Below are 26,804 nucleotides of genomic sequence, written 5' to 3'. Positions count from 1 at the left end.
TCAAGGGCTAAAAACAAGATCTTACAATATTTTCTCAATCAGACTGCAACTGAGGTTTATAGAAATGTGACACTTAATTCAGTCTTTCAGAGCTAGTCTTCAGATAAGGAATCTTTCTAGGAAGTCAGCTATAGTGAAGTGAACTGGAAGATACTCAGAGAAAATGCAGTTTACAAAACTGCTTAAAACAGTAAGCAGAGATCGCCTGCTGCCAGCACTTAAACAGATTAACCTCTTCTCTATAAATAAGTGAAAAAACCAGAGGAACATCTAACAGCCTTTCTGTGTGAAAGGATGGACATTTATTGAACTATAAAATTACTCCAAAAGGCAAGGCTTGATCTTTAATGTTGCAGCTCATTTCAAACATTCCTTTTAATGAATTCCACGTACAGCAATTTCCTAGAGGTATGAACACCCCAAATCTCCTCTCTAAATATAGGGAAGTTTGTAACAGGTTCAATTGGAGACATCAAAAACATTTTAAATAGACACCACAAGATGCATGAGTAGTTTAAAGGTCAAATTTATTAGGAGATTAAGAGATGTATTATACATGGACTATAAATACAGCACAGCTGACTTTATTCACAGTCAGACGCAGAGACAGCCAATGCCAACCTATTTTGTGGACACCCTTGTTCTTTTGTTCCAAGAAAAGTTTGCACCATAAGACTTGGATTTAGGTTTTGGAATCCTCTGCTCTTGAACATCATAGCTCCAGCCTAGGAAAAAAACATGTAGAGAATTCTAAACAACACACATGCACCCAATAACAGAGCAAGTGCAACACAAACAATTGCAATGTCAAGCTTTTAAGAGCTAACAAAAAAGAAATAACCAGCATATTTGATATACTATATGTAATTACTAGCTTATTCTTTTGTAAAAGGCAGTGAACAATAATCCTTTAAGACAGATATGCCTTAAATGTGACCTCCACCTGTTCTCAGGTTTGTCAGATCTCAGGCACTGTGTGTTCCAACTTTTGCCGCTCCTGCTGATAGACCAGCACCAACAGTTGACACATGAAGTCCTGTAATCCCATGCATCTACACCTCTTTTTCTGATGTCGGGCCAAGTTTTGAAAATATGCATGGTAGCAGGGTACCACAATGCCACAAGGAAGCCAGAAGGACAAGGAGGTGAGCTTGGGAGAATTTATTAAGCGGCCTTCTAATCAGAATCAGCTGCTCTGCAGACCAGGGACATTGCCAATTCTCCCACTGCTTTAAAAAAAATATCAATGAAATCAAAGGACTCTAATCTCTGGAAGGGGTTTTCCCTCCCTGTAAACCTTATTCCAGTTGCACCCATCAGATTCAGCACATGGAGTTGCATATGATGATAATACAGGGGTGGAACTGCTGACCACAGAAAAGAGATGGGGAGTCTATTGCTGATAGATAGGGTTAAATGAAGGGCAGGCAATCTTGATAACAGACTATTAAAATACTCGGCAAAAGTGCAACATGGCCATTCTCTGTCAGTGAGCAGGTTCTAAAGGCTACCAGGGAGTAGAAGGGAGGGAAGATTCCTTCATTCTTATATACGTTTTATGCATATAAATCCGGGCCAAAGGAATTATGCATATGCTTTTTTTGTGCCCAAGTGTGTGTTCTGAGGTGGAGCTGAATATTTCAGAAGCAGTTTGCAATAAGCCACAAAGGTTGGTTTTCTGTTCAAGAAGACAAGTCTACGGGATACAATAGCAAACATTTAAAGTCTAGTTATATTCTACAAAAGATACAGAAAATGTGTATTGTTGTGACCAAGTTTGTAAGGCTAAGCTAATTTGTTTCCTTTAGAAAAAGTATTTAGCAGGCGAGCCCGACAGTCCCCTAAATATGCGCTATGTGGAGCCATAGCTCAGTGGCAAAGCACATGCTTCACGTGCAAAGAGGTCCCAGGTGTCTCCAGGTATGGCAGGAAGGATATCCTGTCTGAAATCCTGGAGAGCCACTGGCAGTCAGTGTAACTTCCTATGTTCCCTAAGGCAGTGTTTCCCAACCTTGTGCCTCCAGATGTTTTTGGACTACAACTCCCATCATCCCTAGCTAGCAAGACCAGTGGTCAGGGATGATGGGAATTGTAGTCTCAAAACATCTGGAGGCACAAGGTTGGGAAACACTGCCCTAAGGTACACCAAGCCCTCCTACGAGCACAATACCCCATTTTCAGGAAAGGCAGCATACTAAGAAACCAAGCAGAGGGGACGGATGCAGGAGGACGTAGGTGATTTCAGTGCAGGATTAGATTGTGCTTTTATTGTTTCTGCTCTTCTATATTTCACCCAATAGAAACCTTTAGATGAATTTATAATAAGTGAGGGGAAAGTCCAGAAGTATTCTCTAGATGCTTTTAACGTCATGTTCTGTAACAGAGCCTTCCAAAAAAAAGCTGCTTATTTCATCCCATCCCCATTCTCCACCAAACCAGATCCACCTGTACATTAATGGACAATCTCTGCTTTCCATCCACCAACCACCTGCAGGCCAGGTAAGCATGCCATAAGATGACAATGAGGTGCATACACAACATACCCAAATGACTAAGCTGTATACCACACATACCACGGAAACCCCACAATACAAGTCAGCTGATCGGATTGCTTCCTCTCAGTTCAACTTCACACATCTAGTTCGCTCCAAAGAAGGATGAATAGGAATGGCAGTATATGCAATTTCGAATGTCCTTTATGCACCCAGAATCTCTTTTGTACTGGGCCAGGGTAACAGCTATGTTTCCAGAGATCACCCAATATTATAGGAGCAACTGCCCCGAGGGAAAAATCCATGAAGTGGCACAGACCAGCTCCCTCTTCTCCCTCAGCCTGGTTAATGTCCTGTCATGCTATGATCCCGGGGGAGCCCTCCTTCTCCCAGATAGGCAGGCATGAGCTTCTACTTGCCCTCCTGTGACTAAGCAGGGATGAGCAGAAATGCTCTGTGCAGGCATGCGTGTACACACACAAAAAATAAAACCCTACAAACAGAAAAGGTGCTGAACTTCCAGTGTAAGTTAAAAATACCTTCAGGATAATTCTTTTCTGGGATTTGTTTTAGGAAAGTTTATCCTGAAGCAAAAAAATACGCTAAGAAGGAAGATATTAGACAGGCTTGGGTTTAGCACACTAGCCTTCATCCCTCTAGAGACAAGCTCAACTTTTGACTCTAGAATTTGAGAGTGAAAATGAGTTTAATGGCCCCTTGTTTCCCCGAGTGTTATAAACTAGCACATAATTTGGCATCCTTGCCAAGCAGCTCCAATCTCTGTGCTCAGGAGGCCTAGTTGTGGAATTAGTGAAACTTGTAGACCAAGATAAAGGTGCCCTGGCACCGGCAGAGGGGAAACCTTGTTCCTCGCCCGCATTACACTGGGCTGTAGGCCAACACTCTTGGTTCTTCATGTTAGTGAGTAGAGTACTAAGTTTCTTGTCAAATATTTGCAGGAAATGAGATAGATAAAAGGGTTTAATTTTTTGTGCCAACACTTAAGGAGCTGCAAATGCTTACAAGAAGTCCTCCTCCTCAGAAAGCCCTCAGACTAATAAGATGTTAGGGAAAACTGACATATCTGAAGTGTGTTTTGGTTCTGTTTGGAAGATGGCTAGTTCAACACTTTCAGCCTTACACAAATAGAGCCAGATGAATCCAAGAATGTGCTTGAGGCAGCTGGAGTACAGCACCTGAGCACAAAATAATATTTATCACAAAATGCTTAGGGGGCGTAAGTGATAACAAAGGTGCCCCTGTTAAGAGCTGGGTTCTTGGTGCTAAACTTATTCCCCTGAAGGAATCTCCACTGGACTGCAGTGAACTTTCCTACTGAGCAAACGTGCCCGGTATCGGAAGCCAACTTCCCAGTTGGCAAAACAGTAAGGATGTGTGCCCTGCACTGACTTGTGAGCCACATCAAACGATTGTGCTTTAAGTCACAGGGCTTAAGCCTATCCTTTAAAAAAGATGAGTCGGTATGCAAATGCATATGATGTATTTTTCCAAATTCAAATTTCTCACAGTAGCCAAGAATTAATCCTCATGGTGTCTGTAAAATCAACTGTGTTCCTTCACCTCTGAAGGTCTGGCAGCAAAACACAAGGAATATATTATCTCGCACGCTTCCAGTAGATTGGGGGACTAGAACAGACAACTCTGAAAACATCTGGTTATGTCAGCAAAGTTGCACAATAACGCAATGCTGCCTCTTGCTCGGTCATAGGAAATCTTAATCACTGACAGCAAAAGTCAAGAAACAAGGTAATCCCTGAGTCAGGCATGAGCATTCAAGGCTGGGTGCATTATGGAGAAACCTGCCAGGGATAGTTGTGGAGCACAACTGGGTAGAGCACTTGGTGGGTAGGAGAAAGGCACCTTCTGATAAAGATAATGGATTCCTCTTTCCCATTAAGTGGCAGAAGCAGGTAGTGTGCCACCAAAGCACTGCATGGAGTGGGATCTGCACATACCATTTTTTTCAGCGAAGGCTATAGCAGCTTCTTTTGTAGAAAAGGTCATCAACACATTGGACAGAGGATCCGCACTGCAAAATATCAATGTTTAGTTATTTCTTTGCTTAAAACATTTTAAATACCACTCTCCATCACACTAGATTTTAGTGTGGTACCTGTATATACACACACAAACTTTAATACAGACTACAATTTTCACATTTATCTAAATGCCATTGGGGGGGGGGTAAAAATGGTTCTGCCTGGCACTGTTATATTTAAGAGCAGTATTAGTGCCAACAGTGGAGAAGACATTCTATAACCTGGGTCTCATTGCTGAGAAAGCCCTCTTCCTTGCAGGCTGTCTTTGTACTGGTGATGGAAGAGTTACGTGGAGGGAGAGTGTCTTGGCAGATGATCTTAAAAAATAGGCATGTTGACATGGGAGTAGGAGCTCCTTTAGGTAGTCCCTGAGCCATTTAGGGCTTCAAAGATTAAGGACTAGCACTGAGCAGTATTCCAGGCAACAGTTTCGGAGCATGGATCACTGGGGCCAGCCTCCCTCCATTCGGAAGTGGCTGGACTACTGAAAAACACTGTATGCCACAAAAGTCATTTGGACCTCTAATGACAGTGCTGGGTCTTAACTGCTTTCTCGGGATCAGTACAATGGTTCAGAAAAGACTAAACACCATCTCCCAGGACAGCAAAACTATCTACCTACAACAACATCACCTTGTCAGGATTCAGGTTCAGATTATTAGTCCTCAGCCAGCTTATTACCAAGTCCAGGCACAGCCTCAACCAATTCAGATGACAAAGAGAAACAGAACTGAGTGTCCTCTGTGTGCTGAGATCCACTGGGGAGTTCCTCCTCCTCCTCCTCCCATCCCCAAGTGAGGCTCAGCACCTCAGTGATGGCAACCCAGAAATCAACCACTTTCCACCTTAATATAACACTGGGTGCCAACTCTAGCTAGTTTTCAGTGTCAACTAAAATTTCATCTCTTCTGTCAGACTTTTAATGGGGTATGACCGTTGGCACATTGATATTCATACTGAGAAGGAAGGGGTGGGTTGTCTACTCAATTTACTGTATTTACTCAAATCTAATGCTCACCTTTTTGGGCCAAATTACCGTATGTTGCGGAAATTAAGGTGTGCATTAGATTCGAAAGCACATTTACATTCGTCAGCAAATACCTTTTTCTGGTTTCAAGGTTCTGAAAATTGAGGTGTGCGTTGCGATTTGATGGCACATTAGACTCGAGTAAATACGATATATTGTTTTAATTGTTTCAATGTTACTGTGATAGTTTTTTTATTTTATGCAACCTGCCATGTGATCATTTATTTGATGAAGGATGAGATAAAAACACATGTATGTAAACCATTTGATATCACCCAGCAGCTTCATACATTAAAAAACATGGGGAGGAGATAAAAAGGAACATTGTGGGACAGCACAAGAACCTAAGGGTTGAATAAAAGTCTCCCAGTCTCTTGAAAATACAAAATGCAGTAAGGCAATATAATTCTTTATAATAGAAGCATTTAATCAGGCCAAATATTTGTAATCTCTGACCAAATAAGTGTACTTGAGGCATGATGAAAGTTTTCTGCCTCTGGCTTCCTGTTCTTCACGATCCCCAATAGTTTGCAGATGGGAATGCATTTTAAGGTGTCAGAAAATTAAAATGAGGCAACAATGAAAGATAGTCTACTTTTTTCTGCTCTCATTTCATATTTCTAGAGAGGAGAAGGCTGAACCACAAAAGGGCCAATAATTCTTAGCCTTCCACTTTCTGAATTAGCCAAACATCCAGCCCACAGCACCCCAAAATGCTAAACATATGCAGTACATATTTTTTTCCCGAATGTCTCTTTCATGGATACCCCCACCACAATAACTAAAACAGAACTTTCTGTGACGCCTAGAGAAGCATGGTTGAATTCTCAGAATTTATGAGAATACATACGTACATTATAGAGCTTCTAAAATTTATATAAAAACTTATCCCAGGGTCACAAAATGGGAGAAACAGACCATTTCACTGAGGACAGCGGACATAGTTGCATCATTATTAAAATGCTGTTTTGGCATGCAATATGCAATGCTTGCAGAATTGTCAGTTATCTTCTTTAGAGATACTGAACTAACGTGCTAACTTTATATGCAAAGACTGATTGTGAACATGATTGTTTGTTTTTTTACCATGCCTTTTAAACACATAATTGAACATAATTTGTGGAGATGCTGCCGCATGCTACTGTCGTACAAACATACACCAACTCATTTTGGAGGTCACTCAGTATCAAATTAGGTGGAGAAGGAAATCGAAGGTATTTTCCAGCCCCTTGTAGTCTGCCTTGGGCGACAGCAATTTAAATATGCTACTGAACATATTTAGGACAGCAGAGTGAGCTCCATTATCACAGTCACTGCAACACACACTTATTGTAACTGTTGCTGAAATCTAAGTTCATTGAATTGCCAAGATCTCTTCTCAAATGTGCAGTGAAAGATCCTCCAAAATTTAATTTCAGAATGAATCTGCTACCAAAATAATACTTAGTTGTTGTTTTTACTACATTCCTATCCCTCCTTTCCTCCAAGGTGCTCATGATGGCATACATGCCCCCCCACCCCCATGTTATCCTCCCAACAACCCTGCGAGGAAGGTTAAGCCAAGAGATTGCAACTGGCTCAAATTCACCTAATGGGTTCATGGCTCAGTGGGGATTTGAAATCTGGTCTCCCAACGAGCATTGCAAATATAATGCTTCATGTGTTTCATTTAAATAATTTCAATACATTATCCTGGTAATCTTTCAGTCACTCAATACAGTGGATCGTGAGTATTGTGCTCATATTACAGATGGCGAAATGAAGGCTGAGAGCTAGGGCCGTGCCTCTGTATTTGAAAGTTTCTAACTTGCTTGCTTTGAGAGGAGGCAAAAGAAAGCCCTCTTGAGGCACAGGCAGTTCTGCGTTAGCAGAAACTGAGAATGGACCTTGGAATTAGAATCTTGTCTCTCGACGTCCCATTTAAGCAGTGACACCAGTGGCAGCCAGAAGATATGCAACAGTCTGTCTACCAAACCCCACTGCAATATCAGCCAATGGGAGTCTTCGGAGACAGGCAGACGAGAAGGGTTTGCTAGATTCAAAAGGCCAGAGAATAAAGTTCCATAGCACTCAACAGCCTACCAACTATGGAACCTGCCAGCTATTTTATACTTACGAAGATGCCCAGCCCATCAGTGGGTTTTCCCAGCGCTCCCTTGTGTCAAATTCTATCTTCCATTTTTTTGTATTGTTAACACCAGCTTGCATGGCATTACGGGCTGCAACAAAAATGTGAACTTTTCTGGTTTTGATATGCTCTTCTGGTACACCTGTTAAAGGTGAAATGTCCTGCAAAAAGGAAAAAAAAAAGAATAAACAAATATGACCCGGGTAAGAATAAACAAGTTACTTTTCTCTTCTTAAAAGATGTCATTTCCATCCAGGGAAATGATACGAACAATCCAGTAGAAAGAGGTTTATCACTTCTGGGTTGGATTTAACCAACTGCTCCCACTAGTGCAGATCTGTGCAAGGACTTTTGGTAGTGTAACTGGACTTTCCTCCCTCTGCTTCCATACATGACATGGCAGGGAGGAGGAGGAGGGGAGACCGTTCCATCAAGCAATGAGAAATGCTTGCACTGACTGAGCAATCTCCTTAGTGCTATGTGGAATTCCTCCCTCTGAATTAAACTAACCTGCAGGTAAGACTCTTGAGACTCTTTTCACTCTCTGTAGAGTCTTGTTTGAATCCCAATAGAAGTGAATGAGAGGTTTAGACATTGGGGTTGCAGAGATGGATTTGAATGGGCTGCTGTAAACTTATTTTCCTGTGGCTGTCAGTGCCGAGCATCTTGTTTTGGACTAGCTGTACCAACCTCAGTCATTGCTGCGTGGTAGCAAGTGGTGTATGGGCAGGTGTGGAAGGATATGGTTTCAACCTGACAAGTCAGACATTCCAAACTAGGTTGAGGCAAGTATTTGGGTAAAATTACTTGAAAACATTGACTTCATAGACAGCTTTGGATGCCATTCTGAGGCTTCTGAATACTTTGATAAAGCAGTTATGAATTGTAACACAATCTGGTTGAAATCTAAAGACTTGCAAGTGCACTCAAAGATTTCCAGATCTATACCAGGGTTCTCTCTCCTCCAAATGCAGTTTCCCGTGCAGCATCAGAGGCTATTTCAAAGGGTCCCCAGCTTTCAGGAGTGTCTTTTGTGAAGGGGTTTGCAATAGCAGCAGAAACAATCAAACAGCCTGCAGTGTTCATATAACCCTCTTGGATCCTGAGCATTGCTGGAAGAAATTAACCCAGTTTAAAATATAATCTGTCTTCTTGTTGCTACGAAGCAGCAGTGCAGAAAAGAGGGTGCCTCCCATGTTACTTTTTATTAGTAAAAATTTGTGGGTTTTAAAAAAATAAATGTTGAATTGTACAGTCACCCAATATTATTATCCAGTTTTTTAAAAAGGCACATAATGGGAAACTGAAAAGTCAGTGTAACCAGTGTTAGAAAGCTAGATATATGAGCTAGGCGCCGAATGGCTCCTTAAACCAAGGGTGCAGTTGCCAAAATGGAATGTCTAGTTGCCATTTTGAGCCAGACAGCTTGAAAAAGGTATTTTTCAATACGACTTTTTGGTTCCTGAAATATGTTCCGATTGCACAGATGAAATATCACAGATAAAATTCTACAGGATGTGTTGCCAGTTTGTGAAAACAGTCAAGATCCAAGGATCCCCAGGCATGCATGGGTCACAAGTGGCCACTAGCCAGGTGTAAAATGTGCCTGGCGAATTTTGAACACTGCTAGTAACTTACTGTAGGCAATAGTGTCATTGTATGCATTCTGTTATGGGACGCGGGTGGCGCTGTGGATTAAACCACAGAGCCTAGGGCTTGCTGATCAGAAGGTCAGCGGTTCAAATCCCCGCAAAGGCTATCAGTGAATAATTAATAAACAGGCAGATGCTTGTGAAACTTAAGTCTCCCCCAAGCTGGAATGTTTAGCTCGAACATTATATTTTACCTAGGATAACCAGTGCAAGGGACGCAGGTGGTGCTGTGGGTTAAACCACAGAGCCTAGGGCTTGCCGATCAGAAGGTTGGCGGTTTGAATCCCCATGACTGGGTGAGCTCCCGTTGCTTGGTCCCTGCTCCTGCCAACCTAGCAGTTTGAAAGCACGTCAAAGTGCAAGTAGATAAATAGGTACCGCTCCAGTGGGGAGGTAAACGACATTTCCGTGCGCTGCTCTGGTTCACCAGAAGTGGCTTAGTCATGCTGGCCACATGATCCGGAAGCTGTACGCCGGATCCCTCGACCAGTAACACAAGATGAGCGCCGCAACCCCAGAGTCGGACACGACTGGACCTAATGGTCAGGGGTCCCTTTACCTTTACCTATGCATTCTGTTAAGGTTTGAGAGGGGAAAGGCAGCAAGAAGGCTGGATTGTTAGAATGATGGTGTGGAAAGGGGGGGGGGTTGGCTTCATGATGCAAGGAGCGGGCCAAATCTAACCAACAGGAAGGTATCCATCTCAAGCCCTTTGTGTTACCTGCTCCCCACCCTTTATTCAATTATGTGTGAGATCCTGCCGGACAGAGAACTGTCTCTTTACACTTGGTGTGGTAGTATTATATCCATCTGAAGCTCTTGTGACTGGGTCAGGCTATGAGAGTAAACTTTACGGAAAGCCTCTCAGCAGTTCTCTCTAATTTGCACAGCAATCCTAGTCCTTTAACAGCTGTTGACAAAAAAAAGTGTGGATCATCAAATACTTCCTGCAGAAGCCACCACATCAAGCTAGCAGAAGTAACTCAAAACTGCCGCCTACTTAGATTCTTGCATGCACAATGCCAATGGGAGAGGCTTGGACTGTCTTCCGCTGCCTTTCTCCAGGAACAAAAGGCTGATCTGGTACAGGTCCAACTGCAGGCAGACAGAACTAATCCAAACCAGTGATGACATGACTTAAATTTGAGGAGGCAAACAAGTCTAAATAGCACATTGGGATTTTTAAAATAAGCCTCCAGCTACCAACTTCAGAGTCTCTTCTGTCACAGAGTTTAAAAGCTCTTCATATTCTCACCAGACCATCCTTAGAAAGAAAGAAAACAGGAGGCCCGTCTTCTATCCCATTCCTCCCCTTTTTTTGCTTCACTTTATAAAATAAACTCAGAGAGATCAGTCACAACTGCCAAGTGTGAAATGTTTGTCTTGCATTTAGAACCAAGGGGGGGGGGAACCCCACAGGAAATTACAACAACGCACAAAAGCTGAGCTCAGACTACCTAAAGCAAACTGTCAAAATATTTTAACAATTTAATCATAAATGTTTTCTTTGAGTGCAAGTAGTGTTTATGTTGAATACCAGTCTAGTCATAATATGAAGACACACCAATTATTAGTCAAAATGTTGCAACACACAAAACTACATTCTCTCCTGACAGATTGGCATTTGATGGCTAAAAAAAGAAATATCTGAAAAGTTGTTTGGTTGGGCAACCAATTGTCAGGCTTCACACAACGTGTTTTACCTGCAGAAAAAATAAGGCGAGGCTTGATTGTTCCAACATGTCTGTTTATAGAAATCAACTAGCAATAATACATCCGCTTTCATATTAACATATTCTTGGGATTAGGACATATTAAAAAAAGAAGGCGGGAGGAATCTTTTATAGGTCACCGACTAAAAGGAATCCAGTTCTCATTAACTTCCAAAAGGTAAGGCTTTTTTTTTTAAAAAAAAAACAAACATGAAAAATGAAGTAGAGGATAATAAGGAAGAATAAAAATGCAAAACTCATTTTTACTGGTTTGAAGGTGTGTCATATATATTCAAATGATACGATTCAAGTCTCTTTTTTTGTTAGAGAGACAGAGATGGGGGTGGTGTGTTTGTACACAAGAGGGTTTTTGTTTAACAACCAAGCGACACATAAATTTTTTGAAATAAGAAAAAATGCTTTTTACAACAAAGCTTACAGGAGGCTTCAGCGTGAGCTGCCCAGCTCTTTGGGGAAAAGGCAGAAGATCAACAGAAGACAAGGAAGGCACAAGCAAAAGCACACTATTTTGGTGGCCTGGAGGCAACAAGTATTTTGGATGGAAAAGCGAGAGCCAGAAAGAATATCCCAATCTCCTCCACCAAGTGCGGCAGCTCAGTGCGCAGGGTATATGCATGGTCTTAAGTGACAGAGATCCTGGCTTCTGGTGTCTCGGCTTTTCTTTCTCCTTTCAAGCAGCACAAAGCCATCAAAAGTGGTTGCTGACTACATCACACTGAGCCAACATGAAGAAAACAATCTCTTCCCTTCCTCACACCCTGAGCATGGTCTCCATTTCTCCTACTGACCATCTATGTTGGGAGCTCAGCTGTTGGGGAAGACAACATGGCCCTTGCCCTTGCAAGCGCATGTTGGGAGTTTGCTGGCTCCAGGGGTGCCCTACTACAACCTGCAAGCTTGCTTTTGTGTCCTCTGCATCAGGTGTGGAGAACCTTTGGCTCTCCAGATGTTGCTGGACTGTAATGCCCAGCAGCCTGAGCAAGCGTGGCCAAGGATGATGGAAGTTGCAGTTCAGCAGCATCTAGAGGGCCAAAGGTTCCCCATAGTTGTTCTACGAGAGCCAGTGTGGTGTAGTGGTTAAGAGCGGTAGACTCGTAATCTGGTGAACTGGGTTTGCGTCTCCGCTCCTCCACATGCAGCTGCTGGGTGACCTTGGGCTGGTCACACTTCTTTGAAGTCTCTCAGCCCCACTCACCTCACAGAGTGTTTGTTGTGGGGGAGGAAGGGAAAGGAGAATGTTAGCAGCTTTGAGACTCCTTCGGGTAGTGATAAAGGGGGATATCAAATCCAAACTCTTCTTATCAAGTAAGGGAGCACAGTTTAACCAGTTCAGTGTTACTCATAACTGCAGAGTAGGTGGGGGAGATGATCCTCTGCAGCCATATTTTGCACATCTATTTCCCTACCCCTAGTAATAGTGAAGCATTTAAAGAATCAAAGAGACTTGCAGGGGCTATGTGGGGGTGCCCTGGCAGCCATGTTTGGCACATCTGAAAAGGGGCTGTACCATCTCTAGCATGGACCAGGATTCCCCTTGTGCATGAAGAGCCCCATGACCACTGAACACACAGATGGCAGTGGCAGCAGGGAGGAAACACATGGCTGCTTAGTGCACTGGCAGAGACAGCATAAAGCACCCCGCAACCACCCCCCTTAATATATTTCCAATGTAAAAATGCAGCATCCCAAATAGTAATACTGCCTATTTGTTTGCATTTATTTATTCTCTCTCACACTTCTCCATGAAGCACTGCTTTTATCGCTCTGTGGTTTTGCATACTATATATAAGATGTGGTAGCCAACTAAGTCATGCTCAATCCATTGAAACAAGCAAACCTAAGTTGACTGATTTTAGTGAGTATACTCTTGTGTATGACTTAGTAGTTGGCTATCACTAAAAATAAAATAAAAAAATGTGTCGGTGTCAGAAACTCCCCAACCCTTTTTCGCAAAATCTACTGCTTTTGTGAGTGGTCAGCTATAGTTTTGCAAAATATGTTCTACCTGCCAATCAGCTGCCACCTTCCCTATTTGCTAATATTTGTTCAAACTCACAGATGATTCCCAGCCCACTTGCTGCCCCCTTGCACACATTATCGTATTTCCCTCTTTCCCCCCCCCCATACCACCCCAAACACGTGCAAGGACCTCAGGACCACAAGTGTTCCAGAAGTGTGAAAATGCACAGTCCTGATGTCTTTGTATCTTTTTTTTAAGAAGAAAAATTAAGTAATATTATGGATGAGAGCCTGGCTCACATGGAACATAGCTCCTGGAGTTGTCTGGGTGGAATATGCTCGCTGCACAGCTCACATTCCACTCATACTCTCTTTTCTACCGCCCCCTCCCCACAGTGTAGCAGTGCTAAGCAGAATAAACTTGCTTCAGTGCTTGCATTCTATTCAGCCAGTCCCACCTCCAAATGTATTTTGAGGCCAAGCCAATTGCTCACTTTTGTCCCAACTCCAGTGTTACCTCTCCCTTCTTTGCGCCTGCACGGAGGCTTCAACTGCTGTCTGCTCAACCCCAGAATCCTCCAAGTGCCCATGCAGCTCAGTTTCTTCTGATTTTTTGGCTCCTCCGCTCTTCCCCCTTCCACAACACTGTACGCTTTCTGCACTTCCACAGAACTAAATTTTTTTTAAAAAAAAAATCCTTCCAGTAGCACCTTAGAGACCAACTAAGTTTGTTATTGGTATGAGCTTTCTTGTGCATGCACACTTCTTCAGATACTAGAACTAAATGTTTTAGTTTGATATATCTCAACAGTTTCCCTAGGCTTGTTCCTGCGCCCACCTCATTTGCATGTGGAGACACTAAGAAGCATGATAGTACTGTAAGCTTACGCACTCTCAAATTTGCAAAAATTAGCAGGTTTTTAAGGAATTTCCTGTGTTAGCTTCTGCAGTACACGAATCATGGCTTCTTCTTCTTCTTCTTTTTTGCAAACACTTGCAGGTAGGGGAATCCTCCCACAAAGTGTGTCATATTTTTTAAGATACTTGAACAGGTAAATCTCTGTTTTACATTGTCAGCTGCAAGTGAGAAGGTATGATTATAAGTGACTCACCATCTCTATGGGAAAAGCATGCCATGGAGGCCTCCTGTTTACCATGGTTGCTAAACATGCATTGGTCTTTAGACTACCACTATACTAGGTGATCTTCCCAGGTGCTTTCCTCAAGGCAAAAGTGAAAGTACAGACCTGGTACACATGGCGTTTTGGATTATAATCTGTGGCTTCATGCTAGTAGAAAGTGCTTGTCCAAGGCAAGACTCCATTCTTATCTTCTTCAGCCCTCTGTACAAAAATACCACATACTACTCCAGAGAGTCACCCAGCCCTTAACAGCAGGGATGCAGAGAGCAGAAAACTGCAGTGGGTAGAGCAGAATTGATATTTTTGCACAAGCAGAAGTGTTTTCTATTAGAATTAGGTCACCACTGAATGCAATCACATTTCTGTCCTTTATATTCTCATAAGACATAGTAATCATAACTTTTCTCCTTCCCCACTTCTGAGCAACAGTGAATCGTCCCCTGCCACCCCAAACAGCATCTGTTGTTGGTCCTGAGTACATGGAAGATGTGCTCTAGATAGAGGCCAACTGCTGTCTGCAGTAGCCGGACTTGCAAAAGAAGCCAAGGGAACTCTGGAGAGGAATCTCCTTCATGACTCAAGTGGCGGAGGATATAATCCAGTCTCTCCTCTCCCCAGAAATGGGGATATTTCTACTGAAAAGCAGCACATCAAAGATGAGGGCTTCTTCACTACTGGAAGTTAAACACTAAAGAAAGCTACACTGTGCCCTAGGTGCACAGCATCAAGTCTCTCTTTGCCTCACTCCCATCAAGTCAATCCACTGCAAGGCCTTTACTGTAGTTATTTTAAAATATTTTAGTGTATAGCTTTACAATAGGACTATGCTGCCCTTGGAAGATTTGTTGTGCTTAAAAATTACTTCTAATGAAGAAAAAGGTCCAGTCTAATGTGAAAAAGTCAAGCTGTAGATACCATGTATTTGAATGGCTGCAACTAAAGAGGGGGGAAAAAAACCTTTAGTGGTGGCAAGGGATTTATCCTTCTGAAAGCCTCTTTTTCAGAGCAAGAAGAAAAACAGGGCCTGCTTTAATAATTTAAAATAGCTGCATGATGCTGCTAGCTCGTTGTACTTTTGATTCATTACAGCCAAAGTTTCCATGCCTTCTGGGAATACAGCAATTGTTTATTGATATCTCCCCTCCCCCTCCCCACATACACACTCCTCCCTCCCCCAGTTTAAAGCTGGCAATTGAACAGACAGTTGTTTAGGACAATGAGTTTCTGGATTGTGAAGCCCTGAGTTGTCCTGACACAGAATTGCTGTTTTTGCTTGCACTAGACATGTAAGGTACTGTAGCATTGCTGAGCTGTTGCCAAAGATATGGAATAAAGGCTTGGCATCTCTCACATACTTGACACCTAAAGAGCACAGAAGCTCTAAAATTCCTATTCCCTGTAGGCGCACTCTCAGTCTAGACAAACTGATTTCTCACACTTTGAAAATGCATTACAACACTCTATTGTGATCATTTCATCCACACAGCTTCAGCTACTGACAGAAGAACCTGTCCTTTTAGCGACATTTCAATGGGCTAAAGCTCCCGCTTCAAGACGCCATTAAAAACAATATAATACTTGAAAAGAAAAGTCCAACTCTCTACTGTGTCTCCAGCGCTTTGTTCCGAGTTCAAGTTCTCAGTGAAAACTACCTGTGAACCAACTTTCTGAAACAAAGATGTTGGGAAAGAGTTGGGTTTTTTATTTATTTAAAAAATACCTTTTTTGTATATTTAGCAGTATTGTGCTTAACAATTCCAAGCTTTTTGTGTCCATTTATTTTCAAATGCTGACAGCAAAGCACCTGTGGGATTTCTTTGATATTATGTTGGGGGTGTGTTGGTGTGTGTGTATTCAAAATATAGAAAACAAAAAACTGGTGCTTTGTATATATAATGAACTAGAATCCTGTTTGGCATGGCAAATGATTCTTTCCATTTTGAAGCAGGTTTTCAGGTGGAGTGATATAAGAGGTGCTTTTAAGAACAGGGAACAAAGAAAGGAATTTTAATAACGAAATACCTCATAAAACAACTGTAAAACAACAACAACAACAGGAAACCAATTTCTAGGGTTCTAACCTTTAATTTTCACTCCTACCCCCAAAGCAGAGGAAGTGGGCTACTTTTAAATTATAACACTCCCTCCAAAATCATGGAAGAAGTTTCATCATTAGTGTTCTGCTTCATTTCTGAGAGTAATTGTATTACTTCAGCTACCTTGTTATGGGGAAAATTAGTAATGTAAGCTTTTAGACAATGATATGGCCACGGGGAAGAAACAATAACAAACCCACTCTCCTACCCCACAACCTTTGGGCATCAGCAGTTTTTGTTTCATGAAATCAGGAACATACAACAATTTCACATCTGCATAACGACAGAGCACACAAATATGACAAGAGATTGTACAGAACCCATGAGAGCAAATATCTACTGTTTAACATTTTCCTCCTCTCTAAATAAAAGGAAGCCAGGAACAAGCAATGGGAAGTTGATGTCAAAATGCAGAGAACCTCCCAGCAAGCGTCCAGCAGCCACCCAAGATTCAGAGCCTTGCGAGCTGCCCTCTTTTCAATGCCAGAATTTCACACATTTCAATGACCATTATGACTTCAAAGAATCAAATTTTCATCATTGTCCATCATCTGCCAGTTGATTTGTATAAAAGGGTTCTTCTGCATGCACTCCAGACAAAAGCCCCCTAACTTCCATTATATCAAGTTTAAAAGTTCTGTTTGTGACAGTTGTGTCTGTAGTAAATTAGGGTAACACTGAAGGAGTGCAGCTGCTCTGCAGGAGCCTCCTTTTTGGCACCATTTCACTTAAATAAAAAACTGAATAATTAGCCTCTGCCTTTATTAAACCACACTGGACTTAGTAATTACTTCCGGTTGCCCAACCTACTTAACCTCCACAGTTTATACTTTTTTATATATAAAGATAGGGACTGAAGAGATGATATCGCTACTTTAGAGAAGTTTAGACAAATTTGCTAGCATGCCTCATATTTTAAATAGACCACTAAGATGCTGCAATGGAGTTGGTTATAACAGACTGTGCCAGGACAAGCCCTGGAAGTTTAAAAACAAAGTTCAAGAGCATGGAGTTGAAAAACATACGACTGGGACAACCGTGGACAACTGCAGTGTCTGCCTTTATGTATTGCTGCTGAAAATTGTTTGTGTAGCTTCTTGAGGGTGAAACTGTTTCATTTCTCAATGCTTTTCCCTATTGTTTTCTCAGATGAGGTTTGAGGAAGGGAAGTCTGCAGAATAAACACTTAACATGAGCAGGTATGCAACTACTGTAATAGATTCAAACAGCACAAGCAGTGGGGAAGCGCATTAGCCTTCAAGAAATTACTTACTATACCCAAACACTTGCCTTTTTGCTACATAGACATTCATACAGTAATTCTGGGTTGATTCCCACATGGAAGGCAGCTGTGGTTTTTCTCCATTTGATCCCTTCTGTCTATCTCCCAATAGGGAATCTTTGGGAGAAATGTCAGCATGCTGTACAAAGATATTGTTAGCAGTGGTTTCCATAAATACTGTGATGGAAAAAATTCTGTCAATCACTAACATTGCTGCTGGCTTGGTTACTGTATCTATGTATAACCCAGCTCATGCTTGTTATTTCCCCACAGGCACCTGGAGATGACCAGGAGGGAACGAAACACCAAGCTTTTGTGCATCACTGGGCACTGATCTGCCCAGAAATAGCATCCTACCTGAACCATTTGCAATGCAAAGGCTTCCCTGCCACACAAAAGTACTGAAGGAACAGCATCAAGGAAGGGGTGAATATTAAAGAGCAATTAACACAAGTGAGCTCTACCACAGTTCCTACTCACAGTTTTCATATTCATTACAATCCAGTCCAAGCCTCCCCACAAATGTGCAAAAATGAGAATGCAAAATATGGCTGAAGATTTGCTATCAATTTACTTCTCCTTTGCCCATCCTGTGTTAACTAGTGGGGCAAAATATTAGAGACCTGAGATCCCATCTTGATGACAACCCAACAAGAGTTGTCGCTGAATTTTCCCTAAAGAAAAAAACAGCAGGAGGAACCAAAGAAAGCAAAAAGAGAATTTCTGACAGAGGGGATCAGCCCTCCACTTTCAGGGATGATTTGCAAATTACTTCCTTCCCCCTTTTTGTGAATACCTATGGCGTTTCAATAATGCATCATAAAAGCATAATACACTAGGGCTTCTCCACACTTCCTCTGGCCCCAATGCCTTCTCCCAGGAAAAAACCAGCTCTTCGCTCTTTAATGCTTTAATTTCAGGTATCCAAGAAGATGTCACTTGATCTGAGATTGAAGAGATGTGTCTGTAGGCTCTCTGGTTTTAGCCATACTACCAGCTGTAAGAACCATCTATAAGCTTAACAACCCAGCACCACCCAGAGCATGACACCTACACAGGCATTAGTAGCATTGAATTTTTTTTGAGTGAGAGGGACTATCAAACCAAGACTACCTTACTTCCCTTTTGCTCATTTCATATAACTAATTAGTGAAACAGTAATGTTTGCTTTTGTGTCCCTCTTGTCTTCTCCCTCCCCTGCAACTATAACAAAAACAGAGAAAAAGTCTAAGCTCTGGTAACCCCTGAAATATTTGGTGCTTACGAGATTTCTTTAAAAATAAAAACCACCACTGCTGTATTTATCCACAGGCACACTAAGATCCTACCTGTGCACATTAAACCCTTCCATACAATTTCATCGAGAGAATGAGGTGTTTGGAAATTGGGAGTTATATCCTACCACAGAAAGAAAGGAATAAAATTGCTTGTTCTGCAGGCAGACACCCAATTTTTTCATCCACTCCAAACACACACACACACAGGCTTTAAGTATATGCATTGCTGTGCTTGACAGTTTTTCAGACAAAACACAAGAAAACCAGCAGTGAAGTTCAACACAAAAGGAACTGTCAGATTAGACATGCAGGCAAAAAGATAGATTTCTGAATTTTCATCTTCCCCAAAAGAAGCAGCATGCTACACAAACCTGAGAAAGGCCAACCATGAGCAATTTCCCACCAAATATGCTCAGTTGCAGATTCTGGCAGTTTGCCACTGCTACCTTGCTGCTGCCATTCTGTGCCACAATAAGCATTATTTTCTGCTTTAAAAATCAGGAAATAATGGTTAAAAAGAAGAAACTATGACTATAGAGCAGCTAAGGGGAGTTGCACAGGATTTCTTTGACTCCGTTGTATAGCAAACCATTTACATTGTTGATAAAAAACACAGCTAGCAATGGCCTCCACAAAGCCGACAATGAATCATGGAATTGTACAAAAGGAAGGGGGTCCAGGGGTCATCTAGTCCAACCCCCTGCAATAATATTCTCTATCATCCTCATAACTTATATTTTCTTATATTGTTCTTCCATAGTGGTGTCAAAAGCAAGTTCTAGTTTTGGTACGATCATGAGAACAGTGTGTTGGAGTGTCATCCTGAGATGCATGGAGCAACTCCATGGGAAAGAAAGCCCTACTGAGGTGTTGTTCTCTTTATATAATTAGAATGGTGAAATGGGGAGAAAACGGACATGCTAGCTAGCTTCACCCACTTTGTCAAATTCCCATTGCCCTCCATGCGCTGGGGGTGCAGAGTCTGCTGTGCTCATGGAGGCTCTCCCCACAATTTAGTATCCTGATCGTGCAGGATTATACCTTAACATGGCTAAAGTGATTGATGAATCTGTGATCATTGCAGAGGTAAAGCATGCCTGAAGAGAGAAAGGGTTGTATAAAGAGAGGTGGGAAGAGTTATGGATTTTACTGAACTTATTTCTTGGACATAGAACATCTTTCTGTGAAAGTTTTGGTCTCAAAAACAGTGTCTCCCCAACTCAATAAAAGCTACTGAAATGTTTTTTTGAAAAATAACTACTACTACTATTACTATATTACTTATACCCCACTTGCCCATCTGACTGGGTTGCCCCGGCCACTCTGGGAAGCTTCTAATAGAATATAAAAACATAATGAAACATCAAACATTAAAAAATTCCCAGTACTGGACTGCGTTCAAATGTCTTTGGAAAATAGTGTAGTTGGTGGAGATGCTCCTTCAGGTATACAGGGCCGAGGCCATTTAGGGCTTTAAAGGTCAACACCAACACTTTGAACTGTGCCCAGAAACATACTGTGAGCCAATGTAGATATTTTAGGACTGGTTTTATATGGTTCTGGTGGCTGCTTCCAGTCTCTACTCTGGTAGCCACATCCTGGATTAATTGGTAGTTTCCAAATCACCTTCAAAGGTAGCCCCGCGTAGAGTGTATTGCAGTAATCCAAGTGGGAGATATCCAGAGCATGTACCACTCTGGTGAGACAGTGTGCAATCAGGAAGCGTCTCCGTCAACACACCAGATGGAGCTGGTAGACAGCTGCCCTGGACACACTTAGCCACAGAATTAAAGGCAGGTTCTCCCACTAATGTGTAACTGTATGGGAAGACAAGCCACAAAGGCACACATAGAGCTTTAAATGTTCACACGCAATAGGTTAGGGCAGTTTAGGAAATAGGAAAGGGGTCCAACATGCCAGTTTCAAGCATTATCAATAAATTAACATAAGGTTGAGCTGAACACAACTACGCGTTTGCCACAGAATAAACAGTGTGGGCAAAGATTTTGGGTCTAGAACAGCCTGCACTAACCTGGGGCCTTTCAGACATTTTGGACTACAACTCCAGCTAGCCTAAAACACATGGAGGCTGTGTTACTGAAGGCTACTCTAGAGCAGCCTCTGCAATGGCTTAGAAGGTCCTCTTATGTTAACTTGCAAGCGTTAATATGAAATCTTATTTTAGGAAGTAGAAGTATTAGATGCTGTGCCCCCAGCCCCTGCCAGTCAATACATTCTTTCCCCCCCACTCTTCCCCATCTTGAGTAATGAGAGATGTTGCACTTTCATGCTGTGATAGCCATTGTTAACAAAAGGCGGGAAAACAAGCACCAAGTAATGAAGATTATTTCCAAAGACAGCAGGTAGGGGAGCTAGGAAGAACTGACACAGTTACCCTGTTAAAATAGTACACAATAGAGAACTGTTAGTGTTAGCATTCTGCACTGCTATGCTTTAGGGATGTCACAGCTATTAACAGTTTAAACTTTCACTGTATTTTGTTAATTAATGCCTAGTACTTTCAAGTCCCCATTAAACTCTACTTCTAGAAGCCTGTTTTCCTAACTCACATTTAGTATATACCAGAAGTACTCTGGTGCTTCTCCCCCCCCCCCCCGTTTCTCCTCTCAGCAACTGTAAATAACCAATACATTTGTTAACATTTATTTTAAATTTTCCCTTGCCCCATTTCTCAGGGTGGATTACAAACCAGAAACAGGAACCTCTTTGTTGTAGAAGTTGTCTTTTGTTGTGTTTATGCAAACAACTTAGAGGTTTTCTCTCTCTATTGTTTAATATAGTATCAAAAATAAACAATAAATAACTTTCCAAATTCAGCAAAAGCCACTCCAAATTAAGGAGGTCTTTCCAAATTGTGGCAAGATTTTAACTCTCTTAGGGAAGCAAATCTGAATAAAAAAAATGTATTGAACAAACCCACACAGATTTCCCCCTTGCACTGGCAGACCCCAACACCCTTCTTCCTGCCACACAGATCTCTAGTAGCGGGGGGGGGGGGGGTTGAAAGAGAGAGAGGAATGTGTCTGGTTGCACTGTCCCTCCCGACACTCCTCCTAATGCTGAACTCAGCCTGGCCGCATCAACTGCTGTGTAGGCAAAACAGCCCCACTGAAAGGCAAGAGGGATGTACTTATGCTTCCTATGCAACACCCCTGACATATTACAGACCTGTGGGGGCACATTAAAGAGGTAATACTATAGACCAGCTGAAGCATGATAACATATGACCTAAAGCAGCCTTTCCCAATCTTGGGTCCCTACAGTGAGAGGGAAAAGTATTTGATCCCCTGCTAAATTTGCCCTCTGATGAAGGAATGACCAGCACATAATTTTAATGGTAGGTTTATTGTAGCTGTGAGAGACAGAGTAACAACAGGAAAAACCCCAGAAACCGAGAAGACAAAAGTCAAGAGACTGATGGGCATTATAATGAGTGAAATAAGTATTTGATCCCTTTGCAAAAGGGTGGCAAAACCCTTGTTGGCAATTACAGAGGTCAGACGTTTCTTGTAGGTGGCCACCAGGTTTGCACACATCTCAGGAGGTATTTTGTCCCACTCCCACTCCTCTTTACAGATCCTCTCCAAGTCAGTAAGATTTCAAGGCTGATGTGTAGCTACTCGAACCTTCAGCTCCCTCCACAGATTTTCAATGGGATTAAGGTCTGGAGACTGGCTAGGCCACTCCAGGACCTTAATGTGCTTCCTCTTGAGCCACTCCTTTGTTGCCTTGGCCGTGTGTTTTGGGTCACTGTCATGCTGGAATACCCATCCTCGACCCATTTTCAGTGCCCTGGCTGAGGGAAGGAGGTGCTCACCCAAGATTTGACGATACATGGTCCCGTTCATCGTCCCTTCAATGCGGTGAAAAGTGTCCTGTCCCCTTAGCAAAAATACCCCCAAAGCATAATATGTCCCCCTCCATGTTTGACGGTGGGGGTGGTGTTTTTTGGGTCGTAGGCAGCATTCCTCCTCCTCCAAACACGGCAAGTTGAGTTGATGCCAAAGAGTTGGATTTTGGTCTCATCTGACCACAACACTTTCACCCAGTTCTCCTTTGGCTCATTCAGATGTGTACTGACAAACTGCAGACGGGCCTGTACATGTGCTGTCTTGAGCAATGGGACCTTGCGGGTGCAACTGTAGAAATATTTTTTTTGTTGATTATAGTACTAATGTATATAGTACCTGGACATAGTTGGGGCTGTTTTTTTTTGGGGGGGGGGTAGGGGAACACTGTATTTGATTGCTTGTATTTGATTATATGTTGTTCTTATATTCAACAAATAAAATATTAAAAGGAAAAAGGAAAAAAAGATCTCAGTCCTTCACGGCGTAGTGTGTTACCAACTGTTTTCATGGTGACTATGGTCCCAGCTGCCCTGAGATCATTAACAAGTTCCCCCCATGTAGTTCTGGGCTGCTTCATCACCGTTCTCATGATCATTGCAACTCCACGAAATGAGATCTTGCGTGGAGCCCCAGACTGAGTGAGGGAGGTTGACAGTTATTTTGTGCTTCTTCCATTTGCAAATTATTGCACCAACTGTTGTCACCTTCTCACCAAGCTGCTTGGCAATAGTCTTGTAGCCCAGTCCAGCCTTGTGCAGGTCTACAATCTTGTCCCTGACATCCTTGGACAGCTCTTTGGTCTTGGTCATGGTGGCTAGTTTGGAATCTGCTGGATTGATTGCTTCTGTTGACAGGTGTCTTTTGTACAGGTACTGTAACGAGCTGGGATTACAGGTAAAACCTCTCCCTTACAGCAGGTGCTTCTAATCTCAGCTCGTTACATACAGTGAAGATACCAGGTAGCCTGACATTTGGCTGGTTGACAGGGGATCAAATACTTATTTCACTCATTATAATGCACATCAATCTCCGACTTTTGTATTCTGGGTTTCTGGGGGGTTTTCCTGTTGTTATTCTGTCTCTCACAGCTACAATAAACCTACCATTAAAATTATGGACTGGTTATTTATTTGTCAGAGGGCAAACGGGCAAATTTAGCAGGGAATCAAATATTTTTCTCTCTCACTGTAGATGATGTTGGACTACAACTCCCATCAGCCTTGGCCAGTATGGCCCAATGGTTAGGAATGTTGGGAATTGTAGTCCAACTGTATCTGAGATTGGGAAAGGCTGATCTGAAATATCACAGGAAGCCATTGCTCCTGGCTCTCCATAAGAAGCTGCAGCACTTTGTTGTCTTTCTGGTTGTATGCTTGAACCCATATTTTAAGCTGGATTCAAATAAACCAGACAGGATCCAGTTCATTTGAATCCAAATATGTGAAATTCATAATTTCAAAAAAAATGAAATATATAATATTAATGAGCACATTTAGTTTGCAGCTGGTTACAATAAGACACTAGATTAGTTCAGAGGAAACTATAGGAAGCTAATTAATGAAAAACTTCTGCAGGGAAGCTGAATTATCTTTTATAGAAAACTTCAATAAGATATTGGAGGGGCATTCACTAAGGATAGGGAATTCTGCCACCACAGGACGTTGTTATGGAATTACTCTTATTAAGAGGCCCCAACGATTATAATTCTGTGTTATTTCTGGAATTAATTGTTGTAAAACAGAAGGCTTTTCTTTAAAAAGAGTGCTAAGGGGACATTTATTATTGACAATGACAATCTCAGCCATTTGTATGGAAGGTATTAGAAGCTCTTCTCATTGTTGCCTCCTCAAAACAGCGGAAGGGGCTGGATTCAGTCTTGTAGTATGCCTTCTCCTGCCCAACCACCCCAAGAAAGATATTTTGCACTGTTCATATGGTTCTGATTTCAGAAATTAAATTCTGGAAATTACATGTGTGTTTCCTGATACCACAGGGAATGAATGCACAGAAATCTTCTGTGAGCATTAAACTAATGCTGGATTGGAGTGGTTGTGGATAGCAAATTTGAAACCTTGCAAAGTTATTATGACAAGTGTCTCCCAAAGCTGATTGAATATGTTGCATGTCTTCTTAAAGGGCTGCACTGAACTTCCATCATAATGAGGTCTGAAAACCTACTATTCTTTGATGTAAAGTGAAATGCTACTTCATGAATAAAAAGGTCTCCCATATGCCTTCCAAAGAGACATATCCTTTGACCCACTGCTCCGGACTAAAGCGTTGAAATTTCTGCACAAGAATGCCCTCTGAGCAGACAAAACAGACACTTGAGATGTTAGAAAAATTGTATAACCCCCCAATCTCAGACGCTCCTGCAACCTAGCAGAGATAGCACAGCCATGCGAAAAGAAACGGAAGAAATGAAAGCCAGACCAACCAGTCCCTTAATCTGAAAACTAAATGTAGCTACCATCACAAAAATGTATTTTGTCAGGATAGTAATTCAAAACGAGCTGCTGCTGACCCACAAAAATACTCGAAAAGCTAGCAAATGATGATCAAATGCCATCATGGGAAATGAGCATCTCTCATGTAAAGTCTCCCTTTTACAAACAAGGATAAATATATTGATTTCATTGCTAGATCTGCCACTGCTACAGTCTGTCGACTGGCAGAGAACTTGTTGCCTGCAGACATTTTACAGAAAGCTCTGTATCACTAGCCAGCTGAGCTTGCTAACACTACCACATGCTTAATCAAACAGTAATTACTTAGAAAAGCAAGTGGCAGCAAGCACTGGGGGCTGAATTGAGATACACTATTCCAATTAAAGAGGGAATTAATTGGCAGGCAATGAATTGCAATGAATTACCAATCTTTTAAAAATTGAATATACTTATCTAAATATGCATGTACTATGCCACCGTAACCTCTGTTCTCAAAATCCTATTCATTTATTTTTAAAGGGCTGCGTTGGAGCATTCATTTGGGGTGGGGGGACTGCAAGCTATATGGTTCTATTACAGAAATGCACACCGTCTCAAAAAGTTTAAGGGTAATGGTTTGCCTGTACTAGCCCAAAGGCACATTTGCAAGGATTCTTGAACAGAAAAATCATGTGGCATATTACTGCACTTTCTATCAATCAAATGTTATTTTAAAATGTACCTTCACCACCAAGGTTGCTACATGACAGCCGATAATCAATTAGTAAACTCTCCGGAATACAAGACAAGGCACCTCAGTGTTTGCAGAGGCCTGCCCATTTACAAATGGCTTCTATTTTCTACTCCCTTGCTTCACATACACTACTTGCGGAGTTGAATCTGCCACCACTAATTGTGGCTTTGATTATCACTTTCAACATGGCAGACTTCGAAGTGATAATCATGAGCACAATTAGTGATGGAAGAATGCAAAAGAAACTGAAAGTTAAGCATTCTGGAAAAGAAGGACTGAAATAAAGTTAGATAAATTGCACTAAACGTTAAATGTGAACAGTCAAAACAGAGTGAGCACAACATAAATTAATTGTACATTTCCAGTGTCTTTAAGTCTGAAGCTTGCCTCCCATCTAATTAATCTGGAATTTCTTTTCATAACAATGCCACCATATACACAAAATAAGACTCCATAGATGGGTTCTGTGGCAACAGGGAACAATTCAAACAGATGATGCTCCAGTTCTATTTTGTCTAGTAAATACTGCTAATAGTTTCTCTATATCTAAAACTGAGCCTTGTCACCAGTTTATAGTGCCAGTACCAAATACTGACCAGTGATATCACCTTCCAGTAGAATTGAACATACAGATAAATAGTTGTGCAGCTACTTTTGTCTTAACAACTTTCTCTTCCTTCACTTTCCAAGGATGCAAATCTCTCTCTCCCCCTCTTAAAAATCTAATTCAATCAACACACTGTGTTCAAAGAACTTCAAAAGAGAAAACCTCACCAACCTCTAGGGAGATGTAGTTTAAACCCCCCCCCCAAAAAAGTCTGCAGACCCCAGATATACTAACTTTTCCAGCAATGCAATTACAGCTACAAATCTGATGTGCCTAAGTATCAGGGCTACTCGAAAT

The 26,804-nt window shown here is 41.8% G+C and overlaps 1 protein-coding gene across 1 annotated transcript in view; it reads right to left on the bottom strand.

Moving 5' to 3' along the window:
• Positions 1–510: 510 nt before the first annotated feature.
• Positions 511–26,804, bottom strand: part of NDUFS4 (NADH:ubiquinone oxidoreductase subunit S4) — a 46,452-nt gene continuing 20,158 nt past the window's right edge. The window contains exons 3-5 of the mRNA XM_033163906.1: positions 7,696–7,868; positions 4,469–4,542; positions 511–725 (exon numbers count right to left, since the gene is read on the bottom strand). Of these exons, the coding sequence (XP_033019797.1) occupies positions 622–725; positions 4,469–4,542; positions 7,696–7,868 (351 nt within the window). The 3' untranslated portion in view covers positions 511–621. The remainder of the gene's footprint in view (positions 726–4,468; positions 4,543–7,695; positions 7,869–26,804) is intronic.

The sequence above is a fragment of the Lacerta agilis genome, chromosome 11, assembly GCF_009819535.1.
Source record: "Lacerta agilis isolate rLacAgi1 chromosome 11, rLacAgi1.pri, whole genome shotgun sequence".
In the NCBI taxonomy this organism is placed as follows: Eukaryota; Metazoa; Chordata; class Lepidosauria; order Squamata; family Lacertidae; genus Lacerta; species Lacerta agilis.
This window is presented reverse-complemented; position numbering and strand designations above follow the sequence as displayed.